Genomic DNA, 12,260 nt, shown 5'->3' with positions numbered 1-12,260 from the left:
CCCTGCACACCTGGCTGGCGGGGAAGGGGAGCCCTCAGCACCCCTGCTCACCTGGCAGTGGAGGGGAGCCCTCAGCACCCCTGCTCACCTGGCAGTGGAGGGGAGCCCTCAGCACCCCTGCACACCTGGCCAGGGGTGGGGAACCCTCAGCACCCCTGCTCACCTGTTTGTAGGGAGCCCTCAGCACCCCTGCACACCTGGCCAGTGGGGGGAGCCCTCAGCACCCCTGCACACCTGGCTGGTGGGGGAGGGGAGCCCTCAGCACCCCTTCTCACCTGGCTGGCGGGGAAGGGGAGCCCTCACACCCCTGCTCACCTGGCAGTGGAGGGGAGCCCTCAGCACCCCTGCACACCTGGCCAGGGGTGGGGAACCCTCAGCACCCCTGCTCACCTGTTTGTAGGGAGCCCTCAGCACCCCTGCACACCTGGCCAGTGGGGGGAGCCCTCAGCACCCCTGCACACCTGGCCGGAGGTGGGGAGCCCTCAGCACCCCTGCTCACCTGGCCGGGGGGGGAGCCCTCAGCACCCCTGCCCACCTGGCAGTGGAGGGGAGCCCTCAGCACCCCTGCTCACTTGGCAGTGGAGGGGAGCCCTCAGCACCCCTGCACACCTGGCCAGGGGTGGGGAACCCTCAGCACACCTGCTCACCTGTTTGTAGGGAGACCTCAGCACCCCTGCACACCTGGCCGGTGGGGGGAGCCCTCAGCACCCCTGCACACCTGGCCGGAGGTGGGGAGCCCTCACACCCCTGCTCACCTGGCTGGTGGGGGAGGAGCTCAGGCCCAGGTGTGCTCAGGGCCAGGTGACTGCAGAACAAATATAAACAGGGAAGGCCTTGACTCAGTCAGCTGCGGCTGCGTAACAAAGACCACAGGCCTGAGGCTCCAACAACACGTGTACTGTCTCCCCGTCCTGGGGGCTGGGAGTCTGAGCTCCAGGTGTGGGCGGGGCTAGTTCCTCCCAAGGCCTCCTTCCTCCCTGCGTCCTCACAGGGCCGTCCCTCTGTGTGTTGTGTCCTAAACCCCGCTTCCTGCAAGGACTCCGATCTGCTGGGATCAGGGCCCACCCTAGTCACCTCACTTTACCGTAACCCCCTCTGTAAAGACCCCATCTCCAAATACAGCCACCTTCTGGGGCCCTAGGGGCTGGGGCCCCGGCGTATGCATTTGGAGGACAGTCTGCCCAGGCCCCAGGCCCGCAGACTGTGTCCCTTCCCTTCCTAGCCCAGGGTGGTGATGGGGGGTGAGGGCTCACTGGCCCGGCGAGGCCCTGACAGCGGGGGGTGACGGTGGCTGACAGGTGGGAAAGTTGTCAAGCTCAGGGATCCACAGCAACAGCTTAGATTCCACACACGCACAGGCGTGTTGAGACACCAGAGGCAGATGCTGCCGCGCTGGACATCCTGCCTGCCTGGGTCGGTCCCAGGGCTTGTCTGTCGTCCTGAGCTCCCGTGGGCTTTGGGCCCAGGGAGCCACCTGCTGCAGACAAGTTAGACAGTTGCCCAAACTTTGGGGAACGTTTTGTCTTCCATTAGAAAGTGGCTGGTCTGCAAGCTAATAGGCAGACGTCTGAAGCACAAAAGGCCCCATTCGATGGTCACCAGTCACGTCCCCCCACCGCCACCGCCGCCCCACACCTTCATCGCCCCTCGTGAGCAGGACAGCTTCCAGCATCCTCAGTTCCAGGGGGAGGGCAGGGGGCCCAGTGGCCAGAGGTGGAGGATTCCTGTGCGTGACCACGGCAGGGTGGCGCTCTGGAAAGTGGGTACGGGGCCCCAGGAGAACATCATAAAGCCCTTCTAGCTCTGCAGACCGGAAATGCAGCCATGACGCCCCACATTCCTCACGAGGCCTTGCCCATTTCCCTCCCCGCTCCCTGTCTCACAGGACATGAAGGAGCTCCTGAGCAGGTACGTGGCCACCTGCGGGGGAGGCAGTGATGGGCGCAGGGAGGGCTCCGCGTGGGGCCAGAGGGGACAGTGAGACCTGTGTCCATTGGAGGAAGAACAGCCTGAGTATTCAGTACCCGGAGGCCACCCCTACTGTGCTGAGGACGGTCTGCAGGGTCCCCGGGCAGATAGAGGTGCTCAAGAGCTTTCAAGGTAAGCAGGGGCCCCGGTGCTCTCGGCTACTCCCCGCCCCGCTCCTAGTCACTCAGCGTGAGCCGCCAGTTGGGGCGACTGTTCCGTAATGGCCAGTCACGCTCTGGGCCCTGAGCTTCTGCTCCAGGGCCATGCTCTCCATTCTATTCCTACGGGGACACAGATGGAGACGCCCAAACGGCCCCCTGACCCCCATCTCCTTAGCACCACTAATATGGACAGGTGGGGTAGGGACCCACGCAGGGACCCAGGCTCACAGCTGGACTCAGCCTTGGGGAGGCCTAGGGGATGGCCAGGGATGGCAGGGATGATCCGGCCCCTTTCCCCATGGCCCCGGGCCTGTCTGCAGAGGATGTGGTGCCCGACCCCACCACCGCATACCCCTACCTCCTCCTGTACGAGAGCCGCCTGAGGCGCTACCTGACTGCCCCACTGGAGGGCGTGCCCCACAGCAAGGACAGATTCCTGGCCTACCCCTGTGCCGTGGGCCGGGAGACCTTCTCCGCGGGAAGGCACTACTGGGAGGTGGGCATAAACCTCACCGGTGACGCACTCTGGGCGCTGGGCGTGTGCAGGGACAACGTGAGCCGCAGGGACAGGGTCCCCAAGTCCCCTGAAAACGGGTTCTGGGTGGTGCAGCTGTGCAAGGGAAAGAAGTACCTGCCGGTCACATCCGCCCCGGCCCCTGTCACGCTGGCCGAGCCCCCCAGCCACGTAGGGGTCTTCCTGGACTTCGAGGCAGGGGACGTGTCCTTCTACAACCTGAAGGACGGGTCCCACCTACACACCTACACCCAGCCTGAATTCTCCGGCCCCCTGCAACCCTTCTTCTGCCTCGGGGCCCCCAAATCAGGCCAGATGGTCATCTCTACAGTGACCTTGTGGGTGAAGGGATAGGGGCAGAGGCTGGGGCAGTGCGGGCGGCCCTGGTTTCCCAGGAAGGTGAGGTGGCCCAGCTCAGCACAGGCCACCTGCCAGGCTTACCTCTGGCGGTTTCACAAAGATGAAATATCCTGATTAAAGCAGTTAAATGTTAAGAGGCTATATTCACACGTGTTTCATAAAGGAAACTCTGAAAAGCCGCAGAGTTTCCTAGTGGACCGATTCTGAGTAAGGACATCCAGTACCAGGCGCGGTGTGGCGTGCTTGCCTTTAAAGCTGTCCCTGGGATACCCGCGCCCACCTAGGGATGGAGCCCGCGCACTGGCTCTGCTGACTTCGGGTTGTTCTACGTAGAGCCGCGGCCTCCAGGGTCCACCTGCTCTGTCTTCCATACATTCCATGTTTGCACCTTGCGCGGGTGTGTGTGTGTGGGGGGGGTGATGGGAAAACGAAACTTTCCACACTGATCCCTAAAAACCTCAAGGGAGGTTAAGCTGCACAAGCCGGGGCGCAATTCAGAGTAAGGGTCCTGGGTGGGAGAGACTCCTCTCCACCCGCCGTTCTCTGCAGTTTCAGGCGCATTCACAACCCTGCGGCCGCCGGGCACCCCAGAATCCCACTCAGTGTATGCCTTCCCCACGCAGCCCAGAGCGCCCGCAGGCCGAGCCCCTCCCTCCACGCATCCCGATCGTGCCCGGCCCAGGGGCGCACGGGGCACGGCTTGGGGCTCGCCGCCGCAGCCTCAGGCCCCCCTCGTCCTCGCAGTCGCTGTGCTGGGCGGGGAACCCGGCGAACGTGCGGGGCGCCCCGATGGCCCGGGTCCTGCAACCGGTTGGGACGCGAGGGAGCAGTGACCCGGAGCTACGAGCGCGCGCGCAGGCAGGGGCAGCGCCGCCGCGAGGTCACCGGGTGAACAGCCTCCAACTCTGTCCCGCCCGCGGGCCGCGTGACAGGCCGCGGCCAATCCGAGGCTAAAGCGGGTTGTTCCAAAGGAGGAAAAAAAAAAAAAAAACCAGCTGCTTCCTGCTTCCGCCGCGGCTCCTCTTCCTGTCCGCGTCGGGGAGCCCTGCGCCCCGCGTCCCGGGAGCCCTGCGCCCCGCGTCCCCGGAGCCCTGAGTCCCGAGTCCCCCGGTGCCCTGAACCTCGCGACCTCAGGTGGCCTGAACCCCGCGTCCCCCGGGACCCCCGCGTGCCCGGCGCCCTGCGCCACGCGTCTCCGGAGCCCCCGCGTCCCCGCGCGCTCTCCAGAGTCCCGGCGGCGGAGGCCACCGCCCGACCCGGCGGAGAGCGCCGCCTTCCTCCGCCCCACCGGCGCCATGGCCGCCCCCGACCTGTCCACCAACCTCCAGGAGGAGGCCACCTGCGCCATCTGCCTTGACTACTTCACGGACCCGGTGATGACCGACTGCGGCCACAACTTCTGCCGCGAGTGCATCCGGCGCTGCTGGGGCCAGCCCGAGGGCCCGTACGCCTGCCCCGAGTGCCGCGAGCTGTCCCCGCAGAGGAACCTGCGGCCCAACCGCCCGCTCGCCAAGATGGCCGAGATGGCGCGGCGCCTGCACCCGCCGTCGCCCGTCCCGCAGGGCGTGTGCGCCGCGCACCGCGAGCCGCTGGCCGCCTTCTGCGGCGACGAGCTGCGCCTGCTGTGCGCGGCCTGCGAGCGCTCGGGGGAGCACTGGACGCACCGCGTGCGCCCGCTGCAGGACGCGGCCGACGACCTCAAGGTGCGGGGCGGGGCCTGGCCGGAGGCCCGGGGTGGGGTGGGGCGCACAGAGGGTGTGCGGGCAGCCAGTCCCAAACCCGCACCCTCCTGGGGCTGGGCCACCAGCCCGGAGGTCGGGGAGAGGCGTGCTCTCTGGGAGGCGCAGGCCCTGCTAGGACTTCCCACGGTGGGAGTCTGGAGGGACCGGGCAGGTGTGACTGACCATTGGCGGGGATGGAGCTCAGAGCAGGAGAAAGCAGGAGCAGAACCTTAGAGGTAGCTGCTCTCGGAGGGAGGTAGCCAGACAAGGCCTCAGCCCTCAGAGGGTTGCGGGCAAGGCTGGGCTGTGGGAAGTCAGCCAGGCCAGGATGGGTGGAGGACAGAGCCATTGCCCTGGGGGTCAGGTGCCAGGGTTGCTGCGGCCATCAGGCTTGGTGAGTGGGATACTTGGGGCCACTTCTGCCATCCGACATGCCAGGGGTGAGCCCCGCTTTGACTAGGCTGAGATGCCTCCATCTGTTCTGGAAATGCATGTCTTTAAAACCCAAACCAACCCTCACCCCACTGCTGAGAGCCTCGGGGCAAACACTCCCCTGGCTGCTGTCGCCTGCATTGCTCACCGGACGAACCGAGGTATGGAGTGCCTGGGTGGCGCCCTTCCAGCTTTGTGAATGTGGTTTGCATTTGCTCCTGGCCAGGAGCGTGTGTGTGCTGGGTGCTCCGGGGACATGGTTTGGCAATTGAGTCAATGCTTGGCCACTTTGTCGCTGTTACAGAGCAAGCTCTGGGACACAGAACAAACTGGTACCCGATCTGCATCAATGGACTCGTTGTGACAGATCTCTGTAGTCTTGCTTACGATTCCAGGGCACAACACACGTGCGGGATACCCCACCCTCTGTGTTAGCCCAGCAAGTGCGCACTCCTGTCACGAGCGGAAGGTGATCATGAGGGCAGAGAGTGACCAGCAGCTCTCCAGAGGCACCTCCCAGCTGGCCCGATACAGACCCTTGGGACAGCACTTACCCCTTCCTGTTGTAGGGGAGACAAAACCTTTTTCTCTAACCTGTTAGGTTATCCGCACGGGGCTTGCAAATTAACCCAACAAAGGCAGAGTAACAAGTGAAAAGACGTACATTTTATTAGTCTTTTCAATCTCATAGACACAAGGGGCTTCGCAGAGAAGAAGTGAAAGACCCAGTTAGACTGAGTTTTTGTTCCCTGTTAACGTCGAATAATAAACTGGGGAGCAGGGGCTAGAGAAAGGAAAGGGGATTTGGGCTTCTAGCGCCAGGAAGACCTAAGGACTTGGGGCGGGGGGAGACTGATGGAAGATCAGGGTTATCCGAGTAAAAAAGTCTGTTCAGGCAGACTCATCTGTGACAAAGAGTCATCTGTGCTGAGTGCTCTCCCCTTCCTGGTACAGACAGGGAGGCAGAAAGGAGGAGGGCAGAGGGCCCTTCCTATGACGTCCCTGTGTCCAAAGTGGCCTACTCTGGGGTGGCACATTCCGACCCCTTCACGGTGCTGATGCCTCGCTGGTCTTGGTCCTGGGGATGCCCAGCAAACTGCCTTTACCTGCCCCCCCGGGCGGGCTGTGCCTGATATTCGCCTACCCTGGGGTGCTGGGTCGCGAAAGCACCACCTCCCCGGCCTGGGTCCAGCTGGAAGTCGGACGGAGCCTCTAGTCAGGCAGAGCTGCGCCGGCTAGGGGCCTACAGAGAGCCCAGGGCAGGCATGGAGAAGTAAGGGGGCCGGGATTGGGGGAGGTCAGGACACGACGTTCCGGCAAGGGGCCTGGGTGTCCCGGGCTGTGCCCTGGCTGGCTAACTTGAGGTTGTCGGCCGGTCATGCCCACGACTGTGGTTCCTGCCAGCCGACTTCGGGCTCTGCGGGCTTGACGTTGACGGGAGCAGGGCCCGGGCCCACACAGCAAAGGTCACTGTGGTCTCGCTTTCCCGCAGGGGAAGCTGGAGAAGTCCCTGGAGCATCTGCGGAAGCAAATGGAGGATGCACTGCTGTTCCAGGCGCAGGCTGAGGAGACCTGTGCCTTGTGGCAGGCAGGTGGCCCAGAGCCCGAGGTCGCGGGCGGGGAGCGGCCGGCACCCGAGCCCCCGCGGGGGGACACTGCGGCCCTCGGCGCCGCGCAGCTCGCGAGGCGGGAGCCCTGTTGCAGACCCTGCGGAAACCCCGCGTCCGGGCTGAGGGCGGGGGCGGGGCGGGGGCGCGGGGCGCGGGTGGGGCAGGCCCTCAGCTGTGCTGTCCGCCCGCCCGCAGAAGATGGTGGAGAGCCAGCGGCAGAACGTGCTGGCGGAGTTCGAGCGGCTGCGCCGGCTGCTTGCGGAGGACGAGCGGCGTCTGCTGCGCAGGCTGGAGGACGAGGAGCTGGAGGTGCTGCCCCCGCTGCGGGACAGCGCGGCCCGCCTGGGGCAGCAGAGCGCCCAGCTGGCCCAGCTCATCGCTGAGCTGGAGGGGCGCTGCCAGCTGCCGGCACTGGGGTTGCTGCAGGTGAGCCGCGCCACGCGCCTGCACGCGCGTGCCCGTGAAAGGCGGGGGCGGGCCCGCCAGGGCAGGTACCCCTCGTGGGTCTTGCGCAGTGGACACAGGTCCCGAGCCCCGCCAGCAGTTCGCGGGCCGCTCCTGGAGCCCGTTCGCGCTCGGGCCGGCCTGCGTGGCGGGTGGCATCCAGGGTCCATGGGTCACCAGGCTGGTTCCAAAGGTCCGGGTCCACTGTGTGGAGGAGAAAGCCTGGCAGGTGTCCCGTCGGAGCCCTGCATCAGCCCCGTGTCACCCGGACACTCGGCCTGGCTCCTGACCCCCGGCCCCAGGCGGGAGTGAGGACGCTATGCGCTGTGTGCGCATCCCGGGGCGCTTCCCGCGGGGGGTGGCCCTCCTGAGTCCCAGAGCTGAGCGGACCTCCAGGGACCAGGCAGAGGCTCTTGACGGCCCTCCTGGGGTTTGACCTTGGTCCTTCCACCGCTGCTGAGACCTCGGGTGGTTTCCGGCCTGGGAAACAGGAAGAACCCCAGGCGGGTGTCTGGGGGGGAGTGAGGGAAGTCGGCAGAAGTAGGCTGTGGTCACTGAGGTGGGGTCTGGGTGACCAGCCAAGGAGGTCAGGGGAAGTGAATGGTGCTGGAGAAGCCAGAGGAAGTGGAGGTTCTGGAAAGAGGAGGGGTCAGCCCCAGAAGTGAGATGAGAACCCCAGGTCTGTATGAAACGTGGTTTGGGGTCTCAGCTTAGATGTCCCAGTGTGTGGGACATCTGCACTCTTGGATTTCATACTAAAAGTGACCACCTGTGCCCCCTCTGCGCCTCCCTGCTGCCATCTGCTCGCCACTGCCCCCTACCTGCTTCCCACTGCCCTCACCCCTACCTGCTCACCGGTGCTGACCTGGGGTCTTTGCCTGGGTGGCCAGCTATAGGGAAGAGCCCCCCTCACCCCTCCCCCAGCCTCAGGGCTTCCCCTTGCCTGTGCTGGGGGTAGGGGTGGGGTCTGCTGCGTGGAGGCGCAGGACAGCAACCCCGGGCAGTCCCCCCCCCCCCCCAGTTTACTGGTGTCAATAAGGGAGGTCAGGTGTGCCCGCACCATCGGACCTCAGTGTTCGGTGGAGGCCCACCCACCACAGGGAGTGGCCAGGTCAGGTTCTGGCACCTGGGGTGGGCAGGGGATGTGCCCTCACAGACAGAGGAAGTGAGGGTTTGGGTGACATCAGGAGGCCACACCCTGGGTCCCAGCTTCCCTTCCAGGCTTGCCGTGTAGCCGTCCTGTGTAGGTGCAGAGCCTTTTCCTAAAGGAACATGTGTCTCCCAAGGGGCCAGGTGGTGTACATGGAGGCCAACCCCTTTCCTTAAGGTTAAGACCCCTGCAGGACCCTCAGGGCAGGGAGGGTCTTGTGTGGTGTGTCCACACATACTGTTCCTGAGTGGGTTGGCCTGTGACAACCAGGACTATCCCCTTCACTTCCCAGTGCCCCGGAGTGGGCCACCCACCCCGCGAAACTACCAAGGACAGGCTCTTTCTGCTTTGCCTGCTGCCCACACCAAGCTCCTTGTGCCCCAGGCCCTTTGCACATGTCTCTTCCAGTCCTGCACTGTCCCCCTCACTGTATCTTCAGAAACCTACAGTCTCCCTTTTCCTTTGAGGCCTTATGTGTCTTGTCGTACCCTCCCGCCAACCAACCCACACACAGACCATCACTCGTGTGTGTGCAGATCTCCCACCTCGAGGGAAACCCTCTATAGGCACCATGTCTTACTTACCTCTGCACCCCTGATGGTTGGTGCGTGGTTAGAATCTACACGGGTGGGCCGGGCAGGTACCTGCTGTTCTCGGGGGTTGTTCTAAAAAGACCAGAGACTTCGCATCAATAGCCAGTGTTCTAAGTAATTGAATGTCCCAGTCAGCTCGGGCTGCTAACAAATACCACGGGCTGGGAGGTTTAAACAACACACATTTATTGTGTCCCTGTCCTGGGGACGAGAAGTCACAGATCCGGGCGTGAGTGGGGCTGGTTCCTCTGAGGCCTCTCTCCTGCCCGTGTCCTCACGTGGTCGGCGGCATGTGTATCTGTTCCTTGATCCCCTCTTCCGGTAAGGACTCCAGTCATGCGGGATCCGGGACTACCCTAGTGACCTCCTTATACCTTAACCACCTCTGTAAAGACCCCATCTCCAAATACAGCCTCATTCTGAGTTCCTGGGGGTTGAGTCTCCAACATTTTGATGCGAGGGACACGGTTAGTTTGTGATGCTGAGTGAAATGCTTGTATGTGTCATTATGGGAGAGCAGAACATCCAAGTGGAGAGGCCTCACCTGGAAGGTGGGTGTGTCACGGTCTCCGGGAGGGCAGGCGGGCATGTGCGTGGGACCAGGCACCAGGGAGCCCTGGGAGGCGGGAAGCGCTGGGCCAACACAGGCATGGCTCCCCGCTGGGGGGCCGGGTCCCCGCCCGCCTGTCCCACCACCCAGGGGTGCTGGGGACTCGGTGGGTGAGCCGGTAGCTGAGGCGCTGTATCCTCCGAGTGTGCTGGGGGAGTGAGGGCAGGTCTGCAGGGCTGGCCGTGCCCAGAGGCTTTCAAGGGTCCCCGTGTCTGAGCTGCATGGGGGGACAGCCCGTGCGTGGGTTCTCATCACGTGTGTGTGTGTCTGCAGAGCGGGCAGCACAAGGGTTTGGGGGCACTGTTGGCCGGGACGTGGGGAGGATCAGAGGATCGGGGACAGGCGCTGATGCCGCGTGTGTCTCTCCCACAGGACATCAGGGACACCCTGCGCAGGTAGGAGCCGCGGCCTCTCCCCGGGGAAGGTGGGCGGGGCGCAGGGTGGGGCTGCCCTGGGGCGTGACGCCTGCACCACCCCTGCAGGGTCCAGGATGTGAAGCTGCAGCCGCCTGAGGTGGTACCCATGGAGATGAGGACGGTGTGCAGGGTTCCGGGGCTGGTGGAGGCCCTGCGCAGATTCCGAGGTGCGTGCCGTGTGGTCCCGAGCGCCTGTGCGCTTGCGGGGCCCGGGTGGGTCTGCGGTAGGAGTGAACCTAGGTTCCCGGTTCACAGAAACCCCCCTGGGGGGAGGGGCTGTGGGCTGACGCGTGCAGGGATAGCGGAGGTGAGACCCGACCCCCCGCCCGCTGGGGTCCAAGAGGTGCCGGAGCGCCTGCGTGCGCCCCAGGCGTGGGGAGTGCCGCGCGCTCCAGGAACTGAAAGGTGTGGAAAGATGGCTGTAGGAAGCCCCTGGGGTTTCTTCTGTCCTCTAAAGGAGGGCGCATCGCAAGGGAGCACGGACCACTTTCTAGAACGTTCCCAGTTGCGGGGGCAAGCCGGTAGGTGATTTTTTCAGACAGAGCATCATGCGGCATGCTCAGCGCGCAGGCAGGGGTGCACGGGCAGGCCTGCAGACTCACGGAGCGACCTCTGCTCCGTCTGCAGGGGACGTGACCCTGGACCCCGACACCGCCAACCCCGAGCTGGTCCTGTCGGAAGACAGGAAGAGCGTGCGGCGGGGGGACCTGCGGCAGGCCCTGCCCGACAGCCCCGAGCGGTTCGACCCCGGGCCCTGCGTGCTGGGCCGGGAGCCCCTCACCTCGGGCCGCCATTACTGGGAGGTGGAGGTGGGAGAGCGGGCCAGCTGGGCGCTGGGCGTGTGCAGGGAGAACGCCAACCGCAAGGAGAAGGGTGAGCTGTTCGCGGGCAACGGGTTCTGGATCCTGGTGTTCCTGGGCAGCTACTACAACTCCTCCGAGCGGGCCTTCGCCCCACTCCGGGACCCGCCGCGGCGCGTGGGCATCTTCCTGGACTATGAGGCCGGACACCTGTCCTTCTACAGCGCCACCGATGGCTCCCTCTTGTACGCCTTCCCCGAGACCCCCTTCTCGGGGACCCTGCGGGCCCTGTTCTCGCCTCTGTCCAGCAGCCCGACCCCCATGACCATCTGCAGGCTGAAAGGCGGGCCTGGGGACTCGCTGGCTCCCCAGTGAGGGGGCCTCCCAGCTGCTCAGGAACCTGGGTATCTCCTGCGGTCCTCTGAGCTGGGGAAGCGCTCACGGTGCCCGGTGGATGTGCGGGTGCGCACTCACTCCTGCAAGCGTGTGCCCGCGTGTGCGGGGCCGGCTTGGTCCTGCCGCCCGGGCGGAGGGCCCTGAGACACCCGCGCTCACCAGCCCCGGGCCCTGAGCCTTGCGCCCCCCCCACTCCCCGCGGCCCTGGAGCTACCCCTCCAGAAAGCTGCGGCCAGGAGGCAGCTCTAAGGCCACGCGCCCGTGTGCAGTCCAGTCCTGGAGAATGGGGGGCGGGTTGGGCTTGCCCTGCAGTAGCCAGATACCCGGTGATAGGCCAGAGGGAGCTGGGAGCAGGACACCCGAGCACCCCCTCCCCCGAACACAGACCACTGGGGGCTCCTGGCTCCTGTTGCAGATAGAGCAGGTCCGTGGGGAGCAGGCACAGAAGCCCCCCGGTTTCCCTCCGAGCTGCCCGGAGAACCCCCAGCTGGAGTCACCCTCGCAGTTCTCTCCTCGCTGGCCTGGGGGCCTCCTGACCCCAGAACTTCGCGTACCTGGTCCCCAGTCCTTCCTGCCCTGCCTGGGGGCAGGTGAGGCCTCAGAGAGCATCCCCCACACACCTTCTGGCTACCAGAGTCTGGGATTTGTCTTTGCTTTGTTCAGACTTTGCCTCACCCTCCCTAAAGGTCTGCCCCAGCTTCTTCGTACCACTAGATTGTATTTATTGTAAGGACTGTTCTCACAGTAAATAAACTAACCATTGTCTGTAATCCACTGTCTGCAATTGTGGGGAGGGGAGGAAATGCCGGAGAGGAGTGACACACAGGCAGGACCCCCAAGGTCAGGTTCAGGGGCGCTCTTCTGTGTGTTCTTTTCACACAACGGCCTCAGGAGTTGTTTTCTTGTTTTTTCAGAGAGCCTGAAACTACTCTGCAGGCGCCATTGTGTTCAGTAGCTAAGTACTTTCCCGCGCACTTGGTTACACAATCATTCTCCCATTCTGGGGCTTTTTGCTGTATACACACACCCCCCATTCCACCTTCGACAGTTCCTTCAAATTACATACACCGGAGAGTGTCTCCTCT

At 64.4% G+C, this 12,260-nt stretch overlaps 2 protein-coding genes across 3 annotated transcripts in view; both read left to right on the top strand.

The window, feature by feature from the left end:
• The window catches only part of TRIM17 (tripartite motif containing 17), a 5,263-nt gene extending 2,132 nt beyond the window's left edge, over positions 1–3,131 (top strand). The window contains exons 4-6 of the mRNA XM_035029901.1: positions 1,886–1,908; positions 2,000–2,100; positions 2,450–3,131. Coding sequence (XP_034885792.1) covers positions 1,886–1,908; positions 2,000–2,100; positions 2,450–2,997 — 672 coding nt within the window. The 3' untranslated portion in view covers positions 2,998–3,131. The remainder of the gene's footprint in view (positions 1–1,885; positions 1,909–1,999; positions 2,101–2,449) is intronic.
• A 949-nt stretch (positions 3,132–4,080) lies between these two features.
• On the top strand, positions 4,081–12,056 carry TRIM11 (tripartite motif containing 11). 2 transcript variants are annotated; one of them, XM_035029943.1, is made up of 6 exons: positions 4,081–4,706; positions 6,649–6,744; positions 6,962–7,192; positions 9,837–9,958; positions 10,046–10,146; positions 10,607–12,056. In XM_035029943.1, exons 1-6 carry the CDS (start codon positions 4,299–4,301, stop codon positions 11,152–11,154), a joined length of 1,506 nt encoding a protein of 501 aa, XP_034885834.1. In that variant the 5' UTR covers positions 4,081–4,298; the 3' UTR covers positions 11,155–12,056. The 2 variants fall into 2 exon arrangements, with proteins under 2 accessions (XP_034885834.1, XP_034885835.1); XM_035029944.1 differs by having other exon boundaries at positions 9,936–9,958; positions 10,607–12,055.
• The last annotated feature ends 204 nt before the right edge of the window (positions 12,057–12,260 follow it).

The sequence above is a fragment of the Mirounga leonina genome, unplaced genomic scaffold (assembly GCF_011800145.1).
Source record: "Mirounga leonina isolate KUSES-001 unplaced genomic scaffold, KU_Mleo_1.0 Mir_347, whole genome shotgun sequence".
NCBI classification, from domain to species: Eukaryota; Metazoa; Chordata; class Mammalia; order Carnivora; family Phocidae; genus Mirounga; species Mirounga leonina.
Note: the sequence above shows the minus strand (reverse complement) of the source record. Positions and strands in the feature narration are given on the sequence as shown.